Here is a 20,463-nt window from a genome sequence, read left to right on the forward strand (position 1 = left end):
ATGCCTTCCTGTAACCTCCTCTCTTCCATGATAGAAACTCACGCCGGCACATCCCCTGCCGCTACACGTCACTCTTTTCTCAGGAGAAACCTCCTGGCACTGCTGGTTTACCTGGCAGCCTCCCCTCACCCCAACCGGACTCGGAGATCCTGAAGGGCAGGATCCCTGGTTAATTCCTGCGACCTTCCCTCTCCATACCCTCCAACCTTAACCTTGCTCTCAGATTCTGATGGGACGTCATTTTTGGGGGTGCAAGAAGCCATGGCTTACGTCAGATTTAGGTTAAGAACCGATGTTCCTACTTTAACAGGACACACAGGATATATAACGTACCAAGAAAGGGAGTCTTCCCCAATTAGTGGCAAAGTTAAGATTAACAATATATTGTCAACAGCATTCTGTAAAGTGAAAGGAGACTCAAGACAGAAGCCATACACATCATATACAAGATTCACTTTTAATGGATGTAAGTCATGTGCAAATTTGAGCATTATATACAAGAACGGATGTTTTTATAGAGCTGTGTCTATTTGAACAAGACCAGATTCTCAAAATACAACACAAACCAGCATCAATTTGATTTTTCTGCAGGTTATAATGTTTTGATCAAATATAATCAAATCCTTGCTCCCCCACAGATGCAGTGTTCCCTTATATGCTCAAGGAATGATATTTTAGATGCCTGGCCACGGTTCCAAGCAGTTCTTGATAGCTGGATTAAATGTATTTATGTATCATGGTACATAAAAAGTTTTACCCACAGAGCAAAATCTTGTCTCCATTCTGGCATCTTTTTACAACCAGCAGAAATGCAACGTTAAGTAAGGGTTCTTAACAAGGACCGGCTGTTGGCAGTTCTTCCCCATAATGAAGTCTGTTCTCATTGCTCTGGATGTTTCAGGCTCCATGGTTACTAGAAGTAGAAGACAGACAGCTGAGGCATGCCAGTTGCTTGAAGTGCATCTATTTACATGAAGCGGCTCGTGGGAGCTAGTGATTTGCCCAGATATGGGTTTCACAGGTTGGAAGAGGTGTCACACCATCAGAAATTTGACCAATGGAAAAAGTAGCTCAAGATGATATTGCAACATCACTGTGAAACATTTAACTTTCTTAAGAAAGTTTAAGTTTAAAATGTACTGTCTCCTGCAGCTCAATATAAATAACCATTTATTTCTTTGTAGTAATTTGTGGAGTCAGAATGGGTTTTCTCATCTGATTTAATCCCTGAGCAGCTATGTTAAAAATTAACTTTTTAAAAAGCCCAATAAAAAACTACTGTATTAAAACTCTATCAGAATGTTACAATGATAAACATATTTCTGTACAGAAACATTAAAGCTACTTAGAAGCTATTTACATTTACTTATAAGGTATTTATCCCTATTCCTGCTCAGAAAAGAATTTATGTTTCCAGAAACTCTTTAGGTACTTAAATTGGACACAAATTATTCTAAGTTTTATTTGCCCCAGAGAACACCTCTCCATAGAGAACTGGCTGAGGAACATGATAAATCACCCCACTCCCTATTTTTTACCAGCATGATGAATGTTTTATTAAAAATATTTTCTTTTACCCAGTCAGGCTAAACATCCTAGGCCTCTATTAAATAAATGAGAAAAACACACTTTTAAAAACCTTTTACAACAGTAAAAACAAGTCAATCTGAGGAAGAGCCAGCTAAGTCTAAGCATTCAATAAGACAGGGTATATAGGATCTGTCAAATCCTCTTTAGCCTAAACGTAACTATTCCTTATATAATTAAATCACAAGTGCCCACACAGCCCTGAACACTAGATGAAAGCTTGACTTCTCAGGGCCACAGCTACTGCTCGAAAGCCTGAGCCAGGCTTAACATACACAAGCATGAACAGATGAGACCCAAAACGGGGAGCTCCAGCAAGCTATGGTCTGGGAGAAGAGTTCACTGGCTCCAGAGTGAAGAGACCATCCATTGTCGCTGAAGAGTCTCTCAGTTTTGCCCCCTGCCTATAAACTGCATGGTTCACTTTAAGTAATGACCAAAATACTGCACACATGTGTTTAAACCAATTGAGCATAATAAAAAGACTAAGTCTTGGATTCTTCTAGGACAAAACATTATCAGGGGAAAAATCATTTGCTTTTGATAATTAAACAGCCAAGAAGAACCTTTAGTGTCTTTTCCTTTCTCAAAATGAGAACAGAAAGACTGTGAAGACCTTCTAATTCCCTCTGAGAAACGTAGAAACAGGGTTAGAGAGGAGTGACTGACACCGTTAGGAAGTAGCAAAGGCAAGTTGTCCCCAAGTCCCAAAGAAAAAAAAGAGATAATAGAAAATAAATAAGATGCAAGAATATAAACACCAGATGAGGTGGATGGGACGAGCTGAGCTAATGCTGTCTGGGTTCTCACTGACCCTTCGTCTCTGCCCTGCACCCACCCCAATAGCTCTCTGAGCAGGGGCTCTGACAGAAAAGAAATAGTTGAAGTATAGCAGGGAGCCATTCCGTATGCTCACATATTTACATGGACCCAGTTACAGAGAAAATGGCAACTGGCTATGCTGGAAGCCTTCAAGATTCAAAAAATACAAAGCAACCCTCACCCAGGCAACTTCCACGTCTCCTGAAAGCACGGATGGGGATATGTGCCACAGAGGCGCCACGGGCAAAGGGGCACAGCTCAGGCACCTGCGAGCTCTCCTTTACTGTTGTTCTCTGCTTGGAGGCAGGAGGAGTCCACACACTGGGGAGGAGGCTCAACAGGGGCGGCCAGCCCACAGGTAAGAGGCAACAGCCCCTCCCTCCTGAACTTTCTGCAGATGCCAATCTCTGATGTTTTCTATTTAAAAACTTCATACAGCTAGACGTTAAAATAGATCCAAGGACAACATCAGAGCTCTGTCACCTCCTATGGTTCCCTCCCAGAAAGTCCCCCTTAGTGACGAGAACTCGGGCTTTTGTTGTACTCCATTCACGTTATGTAAAAAGGAATAATACCACGCTCCTGATTCACATTCACTGTGTGCCAGGCACAGCGCTGGGTACTTTCATTTTCTCTAAACCTCATGACACCAACCTTACAAGTATTATTATTACCCCCAAGTGGCAGATGAGGAAACTGAGGCTCAGAAGTTAACTACATCACCCAGCAAGAACCGAAAGCATAATTCTGACGTCTCAAAGGTATAAATGGTAGGTACGTGTCTACACGGTTCCGTCCTAAGAGGTTAAACGAAGACGCTTGCAAGCTCCTGGAGCCGGGTTCTAAAGCCGGCTGCATTAGAACCAGCCGCTTCTCCAGGCGCCACGCTGGAAGCCAGCTGCCAGGACAGGACGGCTGCTTCCAGGCAGCTTCCAGGCCCCAGCAGCGCCGGCAGCGGCCGGGCGGCTCAGTTTCTGGCGGTTCTCAGCTTCCTGCGGAAGTACTCGGGGGCGGCGTCACACAGCCACTGGGCGTCCACCACGCAGAGGTCTCGCATGTAGCACTTGTTGGTGCGCAGCAGCTCCGTGTACACCACGCAGGTGGGCTTACAGTGGAAGAGGACGGACGAGGGGTGGATGGCCACCGGCTGGTGCGTGTCCGTGGTGGCGTAGGTGCCGTCCAGCTGCAGCTCCGCGGTGCTCATGAAGAGGCTGTGAGCCAGGCAGCGGCGGACGCTCTCCGTGTCTCCTCGGCACGACACGGTCGGCATCGACATCTGTGTCAGGGGGAAGCGAGAAATGGAAGAGACCCCAAACATAAATACCGCTCAGCACCGCACAGTATTCGGAACACCTGTAGCTAAAATGCAGCCCACACTGCCGGCCTGACCAAGTGGGTGCTGCCATTCGGCGGGGGTTTCCTCACGTGCCTCCGCCATCAGCACGGGCGAGGAGGGGCCCGGTTGAAGGAGAGTGGACTGAAAATAGGAAAATCGCAGCCTGGGAGAGTAAGGGCCAGGAGGGAGACAGGCATGTAAGGGGCCAGACCACGGACAGTTATGTGAGCCAGCCCTCAGCCGCCCACGGACACGTCCCAGGACGTCCCGGGAAGGAAAGGCCCTTCCCTCTGACTACTTCATTCATCAGCTCCTCACTCCGACCCATTTCGTACACTGCCACCAAATGCATCTTCCTCTAGCGCAACGCGAACCATTCCTCATCCACTCAAACACCTTCCGTGTCCCTACCGCTCTGGCCACGCAAGGTAAGCTTCCAACTGTGAAACTGTGAATGAGCCTTCCTCAACATGCTGCGGTCCTCCGAAATCAACTGCCTTCTCTTCCCCAGGCAGAGGGCGCCTTCGCCGGCGCACTCCTCAGACAGCCGCCCCTCAGCTCCACAGTGGAAGTGTCAGCCAGCAGTCAGTCTCCTGAGCAGGTCGTGTCACCTTACACCCCAGGTCACAGCTGAAGCGACCAGTGGCAGACACTTGCCTGACCCACACTGGGCAAGCTTCTCTTCCAGGCATTTGGAATCTGAACATGGGAAATCTGACCAAGCCTGTTAGTCCCTTGAGTGAAAAGCTGGGGCAAGCAGTCTGAGGTAGAAGGTGAGAAGCGGGCAGGAGGTATGCAGAGAGCAGCCAACTAGAGGCCATGCAGGCCCAGAGCAAGCTGCCCTGGCTCCTGACAGCCTTTTCTGGTTCTTCATTCCAGTCCCTGAAGGCTGGATTATTTCCTGCCCATAGGTTCCCAGAGACACCTCTTTATCCCCTACCCCCTTTTCCCTTTAAGGCAGCTCAAGGGGTTCTGTTCTTGGACAAAGACACTATCACCTCATCTGTCAGGATAAGCTCAGTACCACCACCTCCAGGAAGCCCAGAGTTCTACAGCTAAGTCGCGTTCTCACCTTCCAGACTGCCAGCTCCACCCTCCCTGGCTGTGAGATTTGGGACAAATTACTTAACTTCCTTAGGCTCTAGTTTTCTCATCTGTAAAATGGGAGAAATAACAGAATCAACCTTATAGGAGTGAAGTGAGGATATCAAGTAAGGCAATACATGAAAAGTGTTTAGGGTGCCGTGTTTCATAAACAAAGGCGATTATTATAATTATTATTGGCTCCTCACATGAGTTATTCATATGTATATGTCAGATTGCCCTCTGGATTGTTCTGTAAGATACTTAGCCTTAGGCAGACCAGTGTCTGGCATACAAGGAGAGGCGTGGTCAGCTACTAAAGCGTCCTAAGTCAGAACTAATAGAGGAACACCATTTCTACTGTCATTCATAAACTGAGAAAACTCATGAAGCCAAGAGGTGTTCTGGCAGGAAAACTGTTCAAGTGCAAGAGACGTTTGGAAAAATGAGTAAAATTCAGAACACAACAGGCTACTATGAAAAGAAATAGCTTTAGTATTAACAGGCTGACGACAGGCAAGAGCTCGCTCTCAGGGACATGCAGATGTCTGCAGGGAGGGGCTGTCTCAGACGAGGCCTGAGGCACAGACACCCCCCACAGCGTTGTTGTGACAGCAAAGAGTGGGCACGTTCAGGTCCAACAGCACACGCTTATGTAAACTACCGCTCTCCCTACCTCTGAGGTAAACCGTGGAGAGTCATATCATCAATACAGACACACGACAGGACTTTAAAACGTGATGTACTCTAAGAGGGAATACAAGCCAATAGAAAACTCACTGGTAGATGATTTGGCAATAACAATCAAGACCTAAATCCATCATCCATGAATTCATCATTCATTCTATGTACACCAAGCCACAAACACTTGATCTTAGCCCAAAGGCTGAGAAGCGATCCCAAGCCACAAACATATCATTACAACATAATCTAAATAACTACCATTAGGGGCTTGGTTAAGTAAAATGTGGTGGATACAATGAAATGCTATGAAGTCACTAAAAAAATTCAGAGACACATACAGACATTGAAAGACAGCCCAGGCACACTAAGTATTCAAGAAGTCTACCAAGTGGAGAAAAGCAAGATGCAAAACAAAATGTGTATCATATTTGTTTCAAAAAGAAAATTTTATGTGTGTATCGATGTATATGTACACACACACACACACACACACACACACACATACGCGCGCGCGAAAAAATTATAGAGGGATCTACACCAGACTATTAACAGTGGTTTGTCTTTGGAGGGCAGTATTATAGATACTTCTTTGAAACTTTCTGCATTATGTATTATTATTTTCTGCATTGTATCAATTTGTAACAATTATGCACTGTTTTTGTAATCTGAAAAACTAAAGATATTTCTACTAAAAAGAACCTTAGGAAGAACCCTAATATTTGACAATACTTTTAAAGTTTATAGAAGCTAAATATAAATTATATATACAATGTATCTACACTTAAAAACAGGTCTATGAGGAATTAGACCAAAATGGTGAGAGGTGTAATTACAGTAATTTTTACTTTCTTCCTTAGTTTAAAATTTCCCTAAGACAAGAGCTTCTTTTGTAATTACTAGCAATAAGCTATTAAAATTTTTTCACCTAGAAAAGAGTGACAGCTTAGTCCCCGAAGAACAACCAGGAAGAAAGAATACCTTTAGGCAGATGTCCCTCAGCTGTGCTCTGACTTCAGCTACTAGCATCATATTCTTGCTGTTGACAAAATTCTCCTTGCACCAGTCCTGAGCAAGAGAGAAACAGATATCACAATCCTTTCATTTCTATAGGGAAAATAACATAATTTTTAGAACATAGTTGAATTCAGCTGCAAAACTTCAGTTGCCAAAAATAAATACAAGAAAATATCTTTATATCAAGAAGCATGAAGCATAAGAAAAAATATTAATCATTTAAACTAAACTAAAAATTTTCTTAAGTCACCATGAAGAAAGCTACAGACTGAGATGTTTGTATCACTACACCCCGTAAGTATAAGTACCTCCAGAATATATTAAAAAAACTCCTACAAATCAATAAGAAAACGACCAACAATCTAATAGAAAATGAACGAAGGATGTGAACAGACAACTCACAGAAGATTAACCAGAAAAGACCAGTGACCAATAAACTTATATAAGGATTCTCAGTCTCGTGAGGAATCAAGGCAAAGTAGTTTAAATAGCTGAGATACTATTTCACATCCACCAACTTGGCAAAACTTATAGTAAATTCAGCTAAGAGTTGGAGAGGATGGTGGAAATGGAAACTCTATACATTACTATGGGGAGTATAAAGAGGTGCTGACAACTTTGGGGAGCCATGTAGCAGCCTGGTAAGGCTGGATGCAGCTACCCCAAGACCATCAGGTCCATTCCTAGGTGTTGACCCCAGAGAAACTCTCCCCATTGTGCACAAGGAGACCTGTACACTGCGGGGCTAGAAGTGGAAACAAGCTGCAAAAGGATAGTGTAAGAAAACATTGATAGTATGTAATGTTCACAGATAGGAAGTGAAAGTGTGCTGTCACCCACGGGAACACACTCCAGCTTCGGGATGGTGGTTACATAGAGAGGAACGACTAACATAGGAGCAGAGCAGGGCTGTTGCAATGTAAAATCTATAGCATTTCATTTCCTTAAAAATAGAGGATGGCTGGTTGGCTCAGTTGGTTAGAGTGCAGTGCTCATAACACCAAGGTCACTGGTTCGATAACACATGGGCCAGTGAGCTGCACCCTCCTCAACTAGATTGAAAACAACGACTTGACTGGGAGCTGATGGGTCCTGGAAAAACTCACTGTTCCCCAGTATTCCCCAATAAAAACAAAACCAAAAAAAATTAAATAAATTGAGGCAAATATAGCAAAAGGTTCACAACTGCTAAAAGTGGGTGGTAGCTTTTTTTTGTTTTTTTTAAAGATAATTTATATTAAAAAGCAGACAAAGTTAAAGCACATACACAATGGCACAATTACTGATTGTACTGATAAATGAAACAACATATTGCCATTTTCCATCTTGGTCCAAGGAACTGAAATATCATACAAACAAAAACTACTATGAAGAAAGTTAGGGGCAGGTGGGGGAAAAAATCCATTTGGTAGCTAAGAAAGTGGGTAACTAAATACTTAACTAACTTGCTCACATCAAGTGTGAGTTAAAGACAAGCAGAGAGAAAGGCAGGAATTACATTTCTTGCCTGGGACTGTTCCTATATGCAGATGTTTCTGAAATGACATCTGGCATTCTTTGGGTGGCTCGTTAGAGCAGGGGTGTCCAAACTTTTTTCAATGTTTTTTACCAAGGGCAACATGCGGTAAAATACACAAACAGCCGGGCCACTCACTCGAGGTGAAGTACGTATTGCCTCACCTGGTTTATTTAAGTAAACTAAATATATTTTTGGAATTTGCTGCAGGCCAATAAACAATGGATCGCGGGCCGCAGTTGGCCCGCGGGCCGCAGTTTGGACTCCCCTGCTTTAGATGATTCAGCCAAAAAGGAAATTCCGCTCGAAGCACCTGCCTGAAAGGAGGGCTCATTTGAGACAAGGAATGAAAGAAGGCTCACCTTATTTCCTCCTACGTTTTTGAAGGTCCGGTAGATATTGAGCAGGGTAATGTGATCGCCCTCGCTGGATATGAACTTCTTCCGGACGCCCTGCACTTCATCCCGCCGGGAGGGGGGGTTGTAGAGAACACTGTCCACAGACAGCAGGGAGACAATGGTCAGTATCTCCTCTGTACAGTGGAATTTGGGGGACAGGAGGATGGTCTGCAAATCAAAATTTAATACTGTGTAAACCAAGATTCTTCCTGTTTCTGTATATTGCTCTTGCAGCTTCCCTTCTAAAGTGTTTAAAGGGCAGGTGTTTCTAAAACCACGACTATGTGTTATTTTACTTTTTTGTAAAACGGGTAACTGCCTTCCCCGCAGGATCCCAAATTGCCTGTGGGTACAGCTCACGACTTAATATGAGTTTGAATCCCACACAGAACAGAAGTCAGTGTTAGGCACAAAGTAGGGGTTGGATAACTATTTAGGAGAAAAAATGAAGAGATTAATCTAAAAGCACTGGGTTCAGGAGCCTACTTTGGGATGGCTAACCTCTACTGTAGAAAGGGGGCTGAGGAGAAGGTATCATTTACTTTGGCAAATTTGGGTTCTAAAGGAAATGCTGCCATCTTTCTTCCAATTGGAGTCAAGGTAAGCTGGTCATCCTTATGTTCAAGAGCACCTAACAGGTCCAGTTGGGCAATGGCCGCCTGAACGTGATCTAAAGAAACAGAGACATAAAAAGGAGGCAAAAGTCCAAAAACGAAGTTGCACCTACTTCAGTATTTCTGGGATCTTCTCATAATTCTACAATTGATCAAACCACACCAAAGATCACAACCATCGCTGTCCCCAGGACACACTTTCAAAGCTGTTAATGACACCACTGTCTTCAGTTCCATTCCCCTTTAAAGTCGGATCTATAATTTGGTGATATGTATGTAAATTTTAAACCCAGCAATGTTACACGTAAGAACTTCACCCACAGACACGCTCGTACATTGTGCAGGGACCTGTATTGCTAGAAGCACACACACGATGCAAATACCAGTGCCTCACGGGTTCCTGGGGAGGATACTATTTACTATTCACTCTTGTATACGTTTTGAATTTGGAATCATATAAATTCGTTGCCTATTAGAGAATAAAAAAGCATTTCTAAGATGTAATAATATATGTACATACTGAGAGGAAATGATCTGAAAGACCTATTAGGCACACAAAGCAATGTGCCATGTCTCAATCAATAGAATAGCTACGTGCATTTTGCTTTATCCATAAAATGGAATAGTATTCCGTGGTAAAATGTATCAACAAAAATAAACCTAACAAAACATGATGAAGGAAAAGGGAAGGTTACTGAAGAACTGATACATACATATATGTGCAAATTGAAACAATACATTGTTTAGGGAAACACACACACAGAATAAAACATTATAGAAAAACAAGAGAACTACAAACAAAATGTGGGAGGGCGGTTACCTCGAGGGAATGGGGAGGAAGTGAGGGTGGCAGGGAGGGGTCCAGGGCACTATAAGGGTGCTGGTAAGGGGTGTACAGATGTTGGTTTTACTACTACTTCTACCTACATGTATGTTCTTCATTTGTGTGTAGGAATTTAGCAACAAAAAGAAAAAACACAGTTTTTTCTTTTTTTGCTTTCTCTTTTTTATTGTGTCTATATGAGATGATGGACGCCAACTTAATACAGCAGAAATCATCTCACAACATATGTAAGGCAAATCATTGTGCTGTTCACCTTAAACTTATACAGTGATATATGTCAATAATATCTCAATAAAACTGTGAAGAAAATGAAAAATAAAGGGTAGAACAGTGCACAAGGTGTATGGCTATTTGTATTTTAAAAGAGACTACATGTACTTGCATATGCATAGAGAATCTCTAGAAGACAACTAGAAAATGGTCACAGTGGTTGCTCAGGGACCAGAAACTAAGAACCTGAAGATCAGGGGTGGGACCCTTGATGGGGACCATTTTATTTATTTATTTATTTTTAATCAGTTGCATTTCTTCACTTAAAAAGGGAGAGAAAATAAAGGAAAATGATGTAATGAAGAGATGCCAAGCACTAAAGTCGTTATCATTAAAAATCCCAATTACTTTTCTTCCTCCATGGGGATTACCAGTGAAGGGCAGCAACCAATGAAATTCCAGTCAAAAGCAAAGAAGCTTGATCTTTTCAGTCCTTTTGTTGGCAGAAGTACAATTCCGTCAGGTTTCTGCGTAACCCACAGGTCCCCCTCGACTACCTTCACTGGTTCCTGTGGCTGTGGAACTGAATGAGTCCCTGTAGGAAGCCACTGTTTCTGCTCCGGGCTGGTGCTGATGGCACAGAATCTATACTTCATGACTCTGAGATGCCCCTCTAATAATTAATGTTGTTCTCCACCAAAGTACAAAAGGAGACCTCTAAAACATTTTTTTGGAGAGTCCATTTGCTGCTGTTTGTCTACTGGTTCACCTACCCCACTGTAGATTACACTCACCTGGAGATGGTCTGGACATGAAGTCAAAGGTGAGCACGTTGGGGACTTTCATTGCTAGGAGCTGCAGCATCACACTCGCCAGGTTACACCTACGAACAGTGAGAGTCTCAGGCTGTGCATTCTCCCTGATCCTCCAGCCAGTGAGTCAGAACCATCCACTGAGGAGTGTTAGTGAGAACTGCAGCTCTGGGAAGACACGAGCAAGCAGGAAAGGGCGACGTGGGCACACGTGACAGGGGGTTAGGAGCACCTCAGGCCTACCTTTGGATCTCTGGCACGGTCATCTTCTCGAACTTCTCAAACTCATCCTCCGTGTAGAGTCGGTAGCAGATCCCACTGTCCTCTCTGCCGGCCCTGCCTGTGCGTTGCCAGGCCTGGGTCTTTGACACCCGCTGCACAGCTAACACCTCCAGGCCACTGTCTGGAGGGAGAATGGCCCACATTAGTGCTTCACTCATCACACAAACAACTGTTTCGACAGTGTGGACAAAAAGAAGCATTCTTCAGAACAGCAGTGATCCTTTCTGTAAGACATGAGTCTAGAAAAACTCAAGTCTAAATTGGAAAGCACAACACCAGACTTTTCTGCAGTGGCCACTCTGTGAAATCTGTTACTGAAACATCAGAAAAGCCTCATGCTCATTGCAGGGGGCTAGGAGAATACATTTTAAAGGTCTGGCTTAGATCACAGGGTGACAACCACCCCAGTTGGCCCAGGACTTGGGACTTTCAGTGATAAAACCGGGACGGTCTCCAACAAACTAGGATGGTTGGTCACCCAATCAATCAATGATTCAGAAATGAAATGCCTCCAGTCCCTTGTGTGCTATATCCTCCCTCCCACCTCAGAGAGACAACGTGATGTTGTTACTCCTTGGAGTAAACAAGGCTAATTTTCTTGATGAAGGTGTACTCTGTGCCAGGCACTGAAGAACCAAGCTCTTTCACATGTTACCCCAAGAGATACACATGTGAAAGTCAGCAGCTCAGCAGTGCATTTCCATGAAATATTCTGGAGTGATCATTTCAGCTGCCTCAAATCCTCTGTAGAATAAGCAAGGTGTACAACAGACACGCAGAAAAATGACTCCAGCCAGCTTCCCACTGATCATCCTCAGGACACAGCAAGAGCCTCGTCCGAGCCCAGGGAATCTTAGGAAACCTGGTGCCCAAACCAGCCATCTTCAAACAGTACTTCTGATGAGAGCCTCTGATGTGGTATCAGGCTATCCCTGGCCCAGGGCCATCAATCTCACCCAACTTTTGATGGGATTTCAGACCCTCTGCCCAGGTTCCTGAGCCTCCATCCCCAGGTTTGTTAAATCCAGGCTTCTCTTTCTGCCCTGCTTTCTTGTCTCACATGCCTGCCTCAGGTCTCCTTTCTGGCCTGGCTTCTGGATTGTCTCACTTTTGGTGCTGCCACCCAAATCTCACTTAGTTACAAACATGAAATGCTCATTTGGGGCAAACTAGGACTACAGGAAACTCAGTGGTGGCTCACTACACACAGAAGAGACATTCATGATCTACAAATTCTCACCAGGGTTATACTTCTTTGCTTTAACCATGCCCGTGTCAACTACATATTTTATTCCTGTAATGGTTATGGAGGTTTCAGCGATGTTGGTTGAAATGATCACTTTGCGATAGCCCTAAAAGGAGGAAGAAAACCAAAAAGCCGTATGACACACATATGATTCAGAAGTTTTAAAACATATTCCTTACCATTAATTTCCACAATGCAATCATGATCAAGAAAAGATGACTTTGTTATTAAAGACAGCTGTTAACATTGATGGTCAGTCATTAAACTGGGTGGGGGAAGGAGGGATATTCCAGTTTTCAAAGCTTATTTTGAGGTGATGAGATGTAGCAAACAGGCACAGATTCAGAATTAGGTAGATGTGGATTGGGACCCTGGCTCTGCCAGTTACTTATTCTGTGTCCCTGGAGCAATTGCTACTTCATTTCTCTGCGCCTCAGTGTTTATAAAATCATAACCTACCTTGCCAGTTCTTGAAAGGATAAGAGACAGTGTGTATAAAATGTTAGCACAGTGCCTGGCACAGCATGGGCACCCAGTAAGTGGTATTATGGACAAATGCGGCTTGTTACGTTGGACCTTAGCAGCATCACTCATTTACCTTTCATCGTTTGCCTTTGCACTCTCCCTCATCCCGACAACTGTTTCCCCATTCTTACCACGACAGAACTGTATGTGTAGCTACATGTTATATTCCTGCAGCTTTTCAGCTACGGTATCTGGTGCCTGAGCATCCCGTCCCACACACCTCATCTGGAGTCTGGTGACAGGCACACCTACAGGCCCCACGGGTGGATCCATCTGCGTGCCCAGGGATGGGGCTGGACAGAGGAGGTGGTGCGCTCACCTTTGGGGCCCCCTGGAAGACTCGGAGCTGCTGGGAATAGGGCAGGGAGGCATACAGAGGAAGGACCAGCATGGAAGGGCAGCCGTCTGGGAGGTGCTTTGCAATGTCTCGGCAGGTCTTGCTCATTGCTTCGATCTCCTCCTGACCCGTGAGGAACACAAGGATGTCCTGAGAAGAAGGGGCTTCCTATAAAAAAGGTGAAATGGAATTACTAGGCATGAATAGAAATGCTTCACCTTGCAAAGGAAGGAACGTCCAAGTGTTAAAAACACACCTATTCACCTGATCTTTCCTTGAAGTATGTTCACATATATTTGTAAAGTACTTGATGGCAAAATACTTAAAAAAATGTGTAATAATATATGTGTATATGTAAATATATATATTTTCATGTGTGTATATGTATATATGTAAATATATAAATATGTATGTGTGTAACTAAGTGAAATTTGTGTATGTGCACTTTTTTTAGCCTAGTATTAACAGGACAAATATTCAAAGGTACACACAGTATAAAATCTAAAACAGTCAAAACTTCGTCAATGGGAGGACTCATCAAAGCCATTATGTAACCTGCATGTACCTGCAGCTGTCATTCATGAAAAAGCCTCACCTCAAGTTGGCTTTTGGCAGTTAAACAAGGAAGATTGACCTTCTTCTCCAAATACTGTCGAGATGACAGTGAAGGCATAGCTCAGAAAGATACAGACACCGTGAGAAAAAAATAGATCAGAAGTTTCAACCCATTTTGAAAGATGGAAGAGATGGGGCAGAGGTGGATGACTTCACTGGGCAGAGGAAAGTCCAACCTGGGTGCCTGCTAAAGGGAATGGTGACAAGAGATGTGCCAATTTCCCTGGAGAAGCCAGAAAGACCAGGACTTGAGTGCAAGGCAGAGGTGGATTGTGGGAGGGTGAAAACCTAGGAATTGGCTCAGAGTCTGAGTGTGGTTGAACCCCCCCAGCTCCCCTCCTCTATGTGATGCAGTCAGGAGGCTGGGAAGACACATGGTGACATAATGGGATTTTCAACATAGGAGGGTGGCAAAGGGAAGAATCAGGATGACAGCTACACAGAGGCCCAGGAGAGCAACCTGTTCTGAATAGAAGAGCAGCATAAAGGACTCTGGGAAAAATTGGAATATGTTTGAACACATAACAAATATTCCTGATTGGCAGATGGTAGATGATGAAACAGTTGGGAAAAAATTAGCCATACATACATAGAAAACTTGTACAACTGTGCCATACAAGGAATATGGCACTGGGATGGTGCACCACTGGCAATGTAGGGACATAATATTGCAACTACTGATACTTTGATTTAAAAAACATTGTGATCTAACCACATTGAGGATGAAGGAGAGAAACAAAAGGTAAGGGAGGGGTATTTCTAAATCCTCATCTACTATGATAAAAAATTAATATATAATGCCAACAAGTCAACAAATAGCAATACAAGCAGGTTATTTTAGAAATATGAAAGTAACATCCAGGGGAAACAGAAAGTAGTTACTCTAAAGAGCAGGATCTGGGATGGGGAAGGAAAAGCAACTGCTGTTTTTTATGAGCCTTTTAGAATTAACTACTTGACTCAAACTTCACACTATACATGCATCACTTAGATGAAAATAAAAATTAATTTTAAAAAGTTTGCCTCTAGATTTTTTGAGAAAGCTAACGGGAAGATTAAAAACAGTCAATTTTATACAAATTAAACATAAATGAGGTGACGTACTCAAATTTTTAAGTAAATGCTTAATAAAATGAGAAGAGATTTTGAAATATTTCTCTAATACAGTTTTATTTGTAAAAATAAAACTAAATTGGAATCCATTATTGGCTCAATACCAACTTTTTATTTTTTTATTTTTTTTAACATGAGGCAGAAAATACCAGAAAACACATGTAGTAAAGGAGACAGTGTTTCATAAGCGCCATTTCAATTGTATATATTGTGTGCTGAGTTGCAACATAAAATGTGCTTCTTACTGGGGGTTATGATCAAGAAAGGTTTGCGAGACACTGGAAAGTATTCTGGCTCAGCTGAGGGAAGACACCGGTCAGAGTTAAATCAGGTTTTTTTTTTTAGAGAAAATAAATGAGAGCTACCATAAAAAAGGATAAACACCTGGCCGTGCTCAGTGAACTCTTTACTCAGTGACATGGCTCACCAAGTTGTTTCCTTCAGGAGCTTCTCTTTTCAAGGCTGAGTGCTCTGTCAAGTGCAAGGTAAAGCAGACCGTGGCAGGAGCCACACCCACCCCTCACCTGGTGAATCTGGAAGACTGAGACGAGGGCAGCGTGCAGGTAATCGTGCTGAGGCTGCTTGGTGTAAAAAATCTGGATGGGGTGCTGCCGACCCTCCAGGTAGAGGACGGGGGCGCCATTGAAATACTGAGAGAACAGGTCCACGTCCATTGTAGCTGACATCACAATCACCTAGTATGAGATGAAGAGGAGGATGGGAAACAGACATCGCCACGGCCTTTCTGTGTCCCTCCCAAGCCCTAGAGGTGGATGATGAGGACTATGTCACTCCCGGCATGGTTAACTGTCTCCACAGTATTGAGGCAGAATGGGGGACGGAGAACATGCTGAGGAAGAAATACAGGCCTCTTTCCTTGAGCGCACTCGACCTACTTTGAGAGGCAGCTTCCCCAGCTCCTTTCGCCTCTTCTGTGCAGCTTTCACCACTCCAAAGAGCACATCTGTGTGGATAGTCCGCTCGTGGGCTTCATCCAAAATGACACAGCTGTACTTCCGAAGCAGGGAGTCTGAAATTGCTTCACGAAGAAGCATGCCATCTGTCAGGAACTTGATCCTGGTGTCTTCTGAGGTGACATCATCGAAGCGCACTGTGTAGCCAACCTGTGCAGAGAAATCAGTCATCATCAAACACTTCATGAACACCCACTACGTAACCAGCACTGTGCCAACAGCAAACAAGACCAACTCCGACACTGCCCCGCTCCCTCAGGAGCAGGCTGTCTGGTGGCAGACACAAAGGACATGTACCTATAACTTTAATACAATGATAATAAGCATTATAAAGAATTCCAAACTAGCCTCCTACCCACAGCTTCTTAATAGTTTCAAGTGAAACTAGGTACAGATATGAAAAGATGTCCCAGATGTTTTTAAGTGAAACGTATAAACACACACACACAGATCAATTTGAGTTATGTATAGTTCGGGGATTCATTCTCAATACCCACATATATGCTATAGAAAAATGCTTAGTTTTTCTAGAAAGACATATAGATAAAAGATGTAACAGAGGTTACTGAAGCTTAAAAATGCTCAAGAAAAACAGCTAATTTATCCAACCTGCCAACAGATTTGAAAGCAAAGCAAATGGGATTGATAGCCTGTCAGACCCTCTGATTTCTTAGGAACTGGTTAAGAACTCTGACATAGGTTGAAATAATTGTGGCAAAAAAGAAGCTCATGGGGTGGCCGGATGGCTCAGTTGGTTAGAGTGCGAGCTCTTAACTAAAGATTGAAAACGGCGACTGGACTTGGAGCTGAGCTGCACTGTCCACAACTAGATTGAAGGACAACAACTTGGAGCTAATGGGCCCTGGAGAAACACTGTTCCCCAATATGCCCCAATTAAAAAAAAAAAAAAAAAGAAGCTCACTATGTCTTATTCAGAAAAATAAAAGGGGGGGGGGGAGGAGAAATGTTCATAAAGGAGGAAATTAGGTACCAGCTTCCCAAGTTCAGTTCTCTTCTCATCTGAGACTCTAGCAGCGAGAGAGATGGCAGCTACTCGACGCGGCTGGGTCACAGCAATGATGCCCTGGCGACTAATTCCCCCTTCATAGAGGTACTGAGGGATCTGAGTTGTCTTCCCAGAGCCAGTTTCCCCTACGAAAGAAAAAAGTCTCATTTAAATGCAAACTGAAACAAATTTCACCAAACAAATGGGCCGAAGTCAGAAGGAAAAGATAAAAGAAAATACTCTAAGTTGGCAAAGCCACAGGCAAATGGGTATTCCCAAATACCACTGGCAGAGTGTTAATTGGAATTGTGTGTCAGGAGACCAAATTATATTAGAAAAATCTTTAAAATGTTTATACCCTTTGATCCACAATTCCACTTGCAGGAATTTGAGTCTAAGGAAATAATTAAAGATGTGTATAAAGATGTAGCTTGAAAGATGTTTCATTCAACTTTGCTCACGACAGCAAAAAACTGGAAAAAATATAAATGTTCAACAACAGGTATAGTAAAAACATCAAGCGAAACACAACTGTAATATAAAAATGTTGTACTATTCAAAAGAATAAATGAGATTTATATGTTCTGACACGACGTGAAGTGCAGTCATAACAAACTCCTCACCATTCCCTAGCCTGCTGCCTTCCTTCAAACCCTCTGCCTTCGCCCTCGGTGTCATGAAATATCTGTTCTCACTATGTCGGCCTGGCAAAAACTATAGGGTGAGCTAGACCCTGCACTGGTGGCCTTCAGTGTGCTCCCTGCTGCCTTGGTCAGCTCTCTTCCAGCACTGACCATCCTACATTGTGCGGAAGCACGTTTCTGTGCTCCTCCAATCCCAGAAGCTCCTGGAGGGCAGAGAAGGTGTGTCTGTCTGTTCCAGGTACATGAGCTTCTGTACACAGTAAGCACTCAGTGTTATTTTCGACCTTGGTGGGTTCCTTTAACAACAGTGCTTACTTAGAACAAAGAATCAGTAAACCTGTGCATCCTTTCTCTCCTTGCTATCACTACACCATCTCCGACCTCACCGAGTCCTACAGTCCCATTATTCTTCCATGTGCTTCCCTCTAACTGCTCATCCTTCCTGACCTAGCTAAGAATCATAGACTAAGAATTTGATTATTCTGGGCGTGGCTGGTTGGCTTAATGGTTAGAGCTCAGAGCTCATAACACCAAGGTCGACCGTTCGCTTCCCACAGGGGCCAGTGAGCTGTGCCCTCCACAACTAGACTGAAAACAACGACTTGATATGGAGCTGATGGGTCCTGGAAAAAGCACACTGTTCCCCAATATTCCCCAATAAAAAATTTAAAAAAAGAATTTGATTATTCTGCACTCTTCCTGCTGAATCCACCAGGCAAAACCCCAGATGTGGATCAATGTCTCCCTGTCCATCTTTTCCGCTCCCACACCAGGCAACTGAGCATTGATAAAGCAAAATAACCCAACTGCAGACAAAGCCCTAAGTTTGTTGTGGGGCCCAGTGCTCCTGGGCACCAGCACTACCATCCGTCCTTTTCTGTTTTTTGCAGCCTGTCTTTTGTTCCCATCCTCTCCAAAGGCCTCCTTGATGCCCTGAAACTCCTACTCTCAGCAGAGTTCCTGCACCTATTTCATAGAAAAAGAGAAGTCTTCAGACATGACCTGCCCCTGCCAGCTTCTGCAATCCCATCCATTCTCATCTCCTTTCTCCAGCCTCACCTGCCCAGCTTCTTGGACATCCTTTGTTATAATCCAGACCAACTGTGTTCTAGCCTTTGTTGCCAAGTGCAGCCCTTCCCTGTGCCCCCTGACCACTGCTCTATTAGTGCCACTTTCCATCATCAGCCTCCCTCTCTACTGAGTTCTTTGGCTCAGCCTATGAATACTTCCTTGCAAGTTCCTCCCAACCCCCCCACCTTCTTCTCAAAACAGAAGCCTGCTCCCACTGCCTTCATTCCCTCACCTCCTACACAGTCCTCAGCCCAATGACAAAACAGCTCCTACCCCACAGCTCTGCTGAAACAGCGCTCAATGGGATCCACGATTAATACCTCGCATCCAAATTCAGTGAGCATTTTTTGGGTCCATATATTCATTACTGGACCTCATTGCTGCATCTGTTCACTCTCCTCTTTTTATAACTCTATTCCTTTGACTACCGGCTCTTCTGGGTCTCCTTCTCATTGGAGGCTCATGCTCTCGGTCCTTCAGGAGCTCCTCTGACTTAAACGTTGGGAATCAAACTCCCTTGTAATCAGCTCCCAATCCACAACTGCGTTTTAGTTAATGCACCAGAAACTACTTCTCATCAGACCGGACAGTTTCTCGCCTCCACTTTGTCCCTCGCGCAGCAGGCTCTCCCCTTGGCGTAGATCGCCCTCCCCTGGGCACCACCTTCCCCGCTGCCTCCTCCCAAACTGGCTCAGATCCACTCTTCTAAACTCCCAGAGTCTCCGGTATGTTTCTACCCTTGCACACGGGAGGCTGAGTCTTTGCCTAACACGTCGGTCACTCCCCCTGGGTTGTGACAACCTCCAGAGCGGGCCTCTCCGACTCCTCCAAGGCCCTTCCCCGGGCCAAGCCACATAAAAGGCGGTCAGGTTTGTTGCGGAAACAAATGAAAGAGGGTGCGAGGCACCTAAGAAAAACTGCTCTCGCAGAGCCAGGAACCGAGAGCAAGGAAGGACCTGGCCGCGCGGCCACTCACCGATGAGGACGGCGCTGTCCAGGTTCCGGAGCTGGGCCAACAGCTGCCCCCGCGCCTGGAAGATGGGCAGACTCCGGCGCTGCAGCTCCACAGCCTCACGGTAGGGGCTGGCCGAGGGCTGGGCCAGGGGCAGCTGCCGCCTCCGGCCTCCTCCTCCGCCCCCGCCGCCGGCGCTCAGCAGCATTACCACTCGCCGCGTGGGAGGGCAGGACCCCGCGCGGCTCGGAGGCCCACAGCCCGGCCGGAATCTCTTGGCCGGCGGGAAGCCCGCCTCCTCGGGCATGTCGGGAGGGCACAGCGACGCCAGGCGCGAGGGCGGGCAGCGGCGGCAGCTCCCGGGAGCAGGCAGCTAGGGCGCGCCGCCGCTTCCCGCCACGTGCTAGCGGCTCGTGGCGACCACCGATGACCTCACGGCCACTACAGCCTTTAGTAAAGGGACTGCAACTCCCAGCAAGCACTGGGAGCGTGGGAAGGCTTTCACTTCCTGAGGGCGGGGAAAGCAGCTTCCGCCGTACAAAGTGAAAAAGGCCCGGAGCGACGAGAGCGCAAGATAGAGTATATGGTTCCATGGGACCTTAACCTTGAATAATAAAACGGTCTTCTCTGTTTTAATTATACTGGGAATACTAATTCTAGTAAACACGCGTTTCCCCTTCTCTGCCCACAATAATTCTCTTCAAGGAGAGTGCTTCATTTTGTAAAATCAATGAAGAACACACAATTGCATTATTTAAGTCTCTAAATAATTTATATA

At 44.7% G+C, this 20,463-nt stretch overlaps 1 protein-coding gene across 1 annotated transcript; it reads right to left on the reverse strand.

Moving 5' to 3' along the window:
- Positions 1-438: 438 nt before the first annotated feature.
- Positions 439-20,129, reverse strand: DHX33 (DEAH-box helicase 33). Its single transcript, XM_019718101.2, has 12 exons — positions 19,710-20,129; positions 17,004-17,164; positions 15,935-16,162; positions 15,563-15,733; positions 13,293-13,478; positions 12,443-12,554; positions 11,164-11,323; positions 10,903-10,991; positions 8,983-9,110; positions 8,405-8,608; positions 6,491-6,577; positions 439-3,685 (listed from the first exon to the last, which is right to left on the reverse strand). The coding sequence occupies exons 1-12, from the start codon at positions 19,990-19,992 to the stop codon at positions 3,377-3,379; spliced, it is 2,118 nt and encodes a 705-aa protein (XP_019573660.2). The 5' UTR covers positions 19,993-20,129; the 3' UTR covers positions 439-3,376.
- Between the last annotated feature and the right edge of the window lie 334 nt (positions 20,130-20,463).

This window comes from Rhinolophus sinicus, linkage group LG15, assembly GCF_036562045.2.
Source record: "Rhinolophus sinicus isolate RSC01 linkage group LG15, ASM3656204v1, whole genome shotgun sequence".
NCBI lineage: Eukaryota > Metazoa > Chordata > Mammalia > Chiroptera > Rhinolophidae > Rhinolophus > Rhinolophus sinicus.